Source organism: Pteropus alecto, unplaced genomic scaffold (assembly GCF_000325575.1).
Source record: "Pteropus alecto unplaced genomic scaffold, ASM32557v1 scaffold110, whole genome shotgun sequence".
NCBI classification, from domain to species: Eukaryota; Metazoa; Chordata; class Mammalia; order Chiroptera; family Pteropodidae; genus Pteropus; species Pteropus alecto.
The window spans coordinates 10,695,685-10,701,684 of NW_006431920.1; the positions used below are offsets into that span (position 1 = coordinate 10,695,685).

Here is a 6,000-nt window from a genome sequence, read left to right on the forward strand (position 1 = left end):
TCTCTCTGGGGCTACCTTTGCAGCGTTTAGGTTTTAGATAGACTGTTCAGGTGTCTTTCTCCACACTGGGGTGTGAGTTCCTTGAGAGCAGAGGCATTGCCTAGTCATGGTGTCTCCCCGGGCCTGGCACCGTGCCTGGCACACAGGAAGCGCAGACACCTGTGGTTGACTTGAACTTTATGTGGGTGAAGGGTGTGTGGGTGGTGGGAAGAGGCTGACTGCAGTGTCATTCATAGTTGGGAGCCCTGGTGACTCCCTGACCTGTGTGATGCAAATCTGGGGGACCAGTGTTTGCATTGAGAACAGGAAATCCAGGAGGACCCCGAGGAAGAGGATAAAGGCAGAGGAAGACAGGTCACTCTCAGAGACTTGGGGGCAGAACAGCATCTGGGGCACCGGGAGGCAGGCATGAGGTTGGATTCATAAGGGGATGAGGGAGGGGTGGGAGGAGGGGACAGGGACCGATCTTTGAGAGGGGTCGATCTCCCTCCTCCCCTGTGTGTGTGGTGGAAGGGGGTGTGGAGTCGGGGGGGCAGAAGCTGCCCACCTCCGGGAAGAGGAGTGAACGATCCCGGTGTTCATCTTTCCAGCCCCCGGGGTAGAGGAGGGGTCAGGCCGAGAGGGCCCCGCGCCGGGGAGTCCCGGCGTCCGCGAGGACAGAGAGGCCTCTAGTGGCCACCGTGGGAAGGAGGGTAGGGAGGGCCGGGGCGGGCCGGGAGGGCACTTCCTGCCAGGGTCTGCCCAGTTTTGCAAAGGAAGTGCTGCCAGGGCCGGAGGGGCGGGGGCAGGAAGTGGGCGGGAGACTCATGCTAGGGCGCGGCCAGCCGAAGGCCGCGGAGAGGCGGACAAGGGAAGGGGGCGCGCAGGGGAACGGGACCGAGCGCCTGTCCCACCCAGTTTCTCCAGCGTCCCTGACGCCTCAGCCTGCCAGCTCTTCCCGCGACACCCCCGGGGAGGCCCACGTCAGCCACGTTCAAAGTTCTTACGTTGGAAGTTGAACTTCCCTTCCCAGTAACTCGTCCCGCTCCCACCTCCACCCTCTGGGGCCTCACGAGCCCCTCCCCTCCACTCCGGGGGACAGACCACACCCCTCCCGTCTCCAAATACCTTCCAGGGGCCTCTCCTAGGGACGCCTTTCAGTTCAGCTTTAGAGCTACTCCTACGAGTCCTCCAAGCATTTAATCAACTCTGCAAAGGGCCGAGCTCCACTCTGCAGATCACATAACTGAGGCTGAGCGAGGTAGAAGAATTAAATAGTACTCAGATCCAAGTGGTGCGCTTAACCTTGCACTTTCGCACTTGAACACCCAGGGGCCTGGGCAGCTCCTCCTCCACTAGCACTTCCCGCCCTCCAGAGTTTGCAGAAGTGGGGTGTGGCTTCGTAGGAAACACAATCACTCCTCCCACTTCATCACCCCCCCCCCAATAACCACAGAGGCAGGATGGGGGATCTGGCTTTCTCTTTAGTTCTCATCAAACTGAGGGGCTCTCCATCACAGAGAAGGCACTTAGATGGGAGGGTCACTCGATTCAGACCAGCCATGTCCTTCCCACCCCCAGATTTCTGGGGGGGGGGGACAATGACATCTCCATTTGACACTCCTCTTGGCACTGGTATGTGGGTCCCCTTAACCATTAGGCCCTGGGGAGAGCCCAAGGCCTTGACTTCCAGACTCATCATTTGGGGGAAGGGTTCCAGATAAAGGAGGCAGAACTGGAAGGCAGGATGTCCTGGGAACTGCCCCCAGCCAGCAGAGAATGAGGCAGAGGGCTGCAGAGAGTGGGTTGGCACAGTGGAGGGGGACAGCTTCGCAGGAAGACCCCCAAATCCCAGAAGGGTCCCACCTCCTACAGATCCCCTAAAGGCATCGGTGAAGTACGGGGTTGGTGGGGGAGGCACCGCTTAGGCGGTACAGAGACCCCACACACAGTCAGCTGGTTGGCCTAGCACAGGCTGGGCATAGAGAAGGTGCTCAATAACTGTTTTGAATGAATGAATGAATGAATGAATGAATGGAGCAAAGAGGGTGTCAGGGACAGAGGGCTGGGCCTGGGGCCTCTTGGCCCAGCTTGTCTCATTGAGGAAATAGCAGTTTAAAAAATGTAAAAATCCTTTCCCTCCCTCCCCACAATTTATGGGCACAGGAAAAGGGTGAGGAAGGGGTGTCTCTAACCCAACCCTTCCCTCTCTCCTTCCCCTAAAAATCTATATACACATATACATATTTATATGACACCTCAAAGGGGTCCTGATATGCCCCCACACTCAAAGCTGGAGGAGCCAAGACCCAGGGCCTTGGGAGGGGTCAAGGTGAGTGTTGAGGGGTGAGGGCGTGGGTGGTGTGGGGAGCAGCCGTCAGCTGCTGAGCCCAGAGAAGCTAGACTCTGGGCCCTAAAAAACAGACCCCTGTTCCCTTCACAAGTAGTAACAGATCTTCTACCCTCCCGCCCACGACGTCTAGGCAGAGATGGGGGGAAGGGCTCTATCAGTCCCCAGGGAGCAGGTGGGGAGACTGGTTCCTCTCCCACCAGCATCCTAGAGGTTGTTCCAGGCAAGAGCTGACCTGATTTGACCCTGGGAAAACCAGGTGGGGAAGAGGGCTCTATGGAAGGCACTTGGTGTCCACTGTTCCCAGGCTGGGGGCCCAAGGCATGGGGCAGCAGGAACCCTGCCCCTCCCCCATGCAGAACTGGAAAGGGCCGAGGGGCCCAATGTGGCAGCAGAGAAACATGGCAGCACAGAGAGAGAGAAAGGGGGAGCCGCACACTGGGCCCCACAGGTCCCTCGAGAAGAGGGAGGAGGTTCTAAGGCACTGACACGGGACCCAGGTGCTGATTGGCCTCACTGCGGCCTGCTGCCTGCCCGCTTCGCTGCCCAGCCAGGCTGGAGGGGGAGTGGCCCACTTCCCCATGGCACTGCGGTGGCCCAGGCTGCTCGGTTTTCTTAAGGAGAAGTCCACGAACGAAGGGTGTAGCTGTGGTCAGGGGCAGGTCCTGGCCCCAGGGCGCCTCACTAGCTGCCAGGCCGTGGCTGCCTGAGCACTGAATACACGTCATCCACGCGGCTAAGCTGCTCGAAGAAGGGCAGGAGGTCGTGGAGCTCCGTGTCGTTCATGTTGTCGAACCATGAGGCCACTGGTACCTGGGCAGATGGGCATAAGGTGGTGAGGGGGACAGGTGGCCCTGGGTGCAGAATGTCCAGACCAGCCCTAAGCACCCACCGCTCGGTGGGCCACCTCTTGGAAGCCTCTTACCCACAGTTTTCAAACATTTTGACAGCAGCCCCTGATAAATCACATTTACATATATAACAAAGCAAAAGTTTTACAAAATGGTACTTAACCTTACCGTATACGCTCCGAGATTTCTTATTCATTTTTTTAAAAAAATCCCAACTAGGACCCACTAAATTATTTCTGTGACCCATTAACTAGTCACAGCTGTCACCTAGAAAAACTACAACTGCTCCAATGCCCAGCAGGGACCCCAGCCCTCTACACACAGAATGGACCAAATGACTAACTACGAGGCAAGCAGACACAGGTCAATGAGCAGAGAGGGAGGAACGGAAGGGCACCAGGCCCGGACACTGCCCAGCCTGGGAGCGGGAGGTCAAGGTGGCCCAATGCACTGACCCCTTTCTCGGATCTCAGCCCCCTACCCCGGTCCCGTGAAGCACTCACGGCATTGTCTGGATGGAACACGTAGGAGGCGGGCGAGTTGTCCAGGATGAGCACTCGACGGAGGTCTCGACCCAGCCTGCTCAGGTCCTTCACATAGTTCCCTCGGTGGAAGACGCAGGACTCACGAAACAGCCGTGCCCGGAAGGCCCCCCATTTGTCCAGCAGGTCAGCTACTGGGTCGGCATACTGTAGGTGGGAGGTAAGTCATCTGGGGCCGAGGGTGACCCAGAGGTCACTGCCCAGAGGTCACATGCTGGAGGCAGAGGGAAAGGCAGGATTGTCCCAGGAACCCGTCAGAATGTGGGGAGGTTCACCTTGGCCAGGCTGGCGGTGAACAGCACACACTCAAAGAGCTCGCCCATTCGCTGCAGGAACTCATCGACGTGGGGCCGCTTCAGCACGTAGACCTGGGGGGTGGGCCAGTGAGGGGACTGCTGGCCCACAGGCTGGGGCTGGGGGCTTGGTGGTTGGGGGCTAGGAGGGAGCTGGTGGAGGAGGCAGAGGAGCACAGGGGGCAGGATGGTTGCAGGCCAATCGGCCAATCACCCCAACTGCTGCGGGGGAAACCGCCACCCTCCCAGAAGAGGATCAAACTGAACCTCTGACTCCAGGCTTCCGGCCCTATGTCAAGGGAACTCACTAATTCTCATCCCCTCCTGCCATGGCCTCGGCCAAATGGAGGAGCCTGGGGGCAGCCCCCTTACCCCAAGGCTGCAGGGCACCGGCCCCCGAGCCAAGTAATGGAGAACAGGCTGGATGGCACACAACCTATCCTGAATTACTTGAACTGGGTCCCGGGCAAGGTGGGGCAAGGGGACGCCAAGGAGAACCCCTCTCTCTGCAGGCCTTAGAGTCAAGACCCTAAGGATCTGTGTGACTTCAGGCAAGTTTCACACCCTCTCACCGCCCCTGACATTCCACAGCTATCAAAGACCTACACAGGGGACTCTCAGGATCGGTGGGAAGAGCCTGGGGTTTGAATGGCAGATGCCAAACCCACCGCCTCCCCCCAATACCCAGCCTCTGACCTGGTGGACCACCCCATCGATCTCCACAGGGATGATGAAGTCCGCATTGTTCACTGGCTGTAGGGAGAAAAGAGCGGCTGAAGCTGGGGTTAGCGCAGATCCCCTCAGAAACCCTGGGGCTGGGGGCCGCTGGGCAGGGCCCACCTTAAAGGAGCTGTGCACCAGGGTCTCGTCCAGGTCGATGACCACGCAGATCTTGTCTGAGTCCTGGGCCTTGGCCTCTGGGAGCAGGTACTGCACTGGGCTCTGCTGTGGGGATGGGTGGGGCTGGCTGGAGGCGCCTCTCTCAGGCCCCAGTCATTTCTCCTATACAGGTCTTCCCTCCCCCAGCCCTCTACCTGGGGAGCCACCGGGATGTGGGGAGAGACCACCCCCTACTCAACTCTGACCCTGCTAACTCTGGAATCTGGAGCCTGGGGCAGGCCACCTGGCAATCTGGGCCTCACTTCCCCACCTGAGAAACCAAAGCAGAGAACAGCTTTCACCTATGATGGGGAAATTCAGAACTCCCTAGGTCAAGAAGCCCTCCCCTAGGTGGCAGTTTTGGAGCTTTCGGGGGCCAAGCTGGAGGACCTGGGAGGGCTCCACTCTCCTGCATACTTTCCAGGGCCTGCAGGCAGGTTATGAAAAGCCCTTTCCCCTAAACCCACTCGGGACTGAACCCGGCTGCCCATGCAGCCCCCACCTGGCCACCACGCACCTTGGGGACAGCTCCATTTTCCTCCACGAGCAGGGGTGCCCCACTGTGTGTGGGAAGGGCCTCCCCATCGTCCTTGCAGACACAGCAGAAAAGCGAGTGGAGGATGCCCCGGCTCCTGGGCTTCTGAGAAGCAGCTGACTTCTGGTCACCTGAAGTAGAGAGGCCCAAAGTGGAGGGGTGCACACCGGCCTGCAGAGGCGTGCATATGTGTCCAGGTGCCAACTCCTGGGCTTCGAGGGTCTGGCTATGCCCCCTTCACTGAGGGAGACACACTACGGTGGCTCCTGGCCAGCCCTCTGCTCCCCACAAGTCGTTTCAGCGCGGGTACGGAGTTACGCCCATCGGGGAGTCGGCTGGCTGGAGGGATATCGATACCGAGGGTACTTTCTCTTTTCCTCCCAGGCTCCATCACTGCTCAGGGATCGGCCCCACTGGGGGAGCCTCCAGTCACCCGCCTTACCCGAGCAGCCCCTGATCAATCCGGCCCAGAAGGGCCGGGGCCTGGAGCCCTGGGGCCCACTCCTGCCCTCCTTCCATACTTTCCGCCCCCGCGAGTCCAAAGTCCTCACTGAGGCTCCACGGAGACGCG

General features: G+C 59.4%; 1 protein-coding gene across 2 annotated transcripts in view; it reads right to left on the bottom strand.

Annotated features, from left to right (window-relative positions):
• The window catches only part of CTDSP1 (CTD small phosphatase 1), a 9,667-nt gene that overhangs the window by 2,598 nt on the left and 1,069 nt on the right, over positions 1-6,000 (bottom strand). The window contains exons 2-7 of one of the 2 annotated variants that reach the window (XM_006906724.3): positions 5,412-5,560; positions 4,856-4,957; positions 4,712-4,768; positions 3,998-4,090; positions 3,684-3,869; positions 1,108-3,142 (exon numbers count right to left, since the gene is read on the bottom strand). In XM_006906724.3, coding sequence (XP_006906786.1) covers positions 3,014-3,142; positions 3,684-3,869; positions 3,998-4,090; positions 4,712-4,768; positions 4,856-4,957; positions 5,412-5,560 — 716 coding nt within the window. In that variant the 3' untranslated portion in view covers positions 1,108-3,013. Of the gene's footprint in view, positions 1-1,107; positions 3,143-3,683; positions 3,870-3,997; positions 4,091-4,711; positions 4,769-4,855; positions 4,961-5,411; positions 5,561-6,000 lie in introns of both variants that reach the window. The other variant, XM_006906723.3, reaches the window with a different exon arrangement.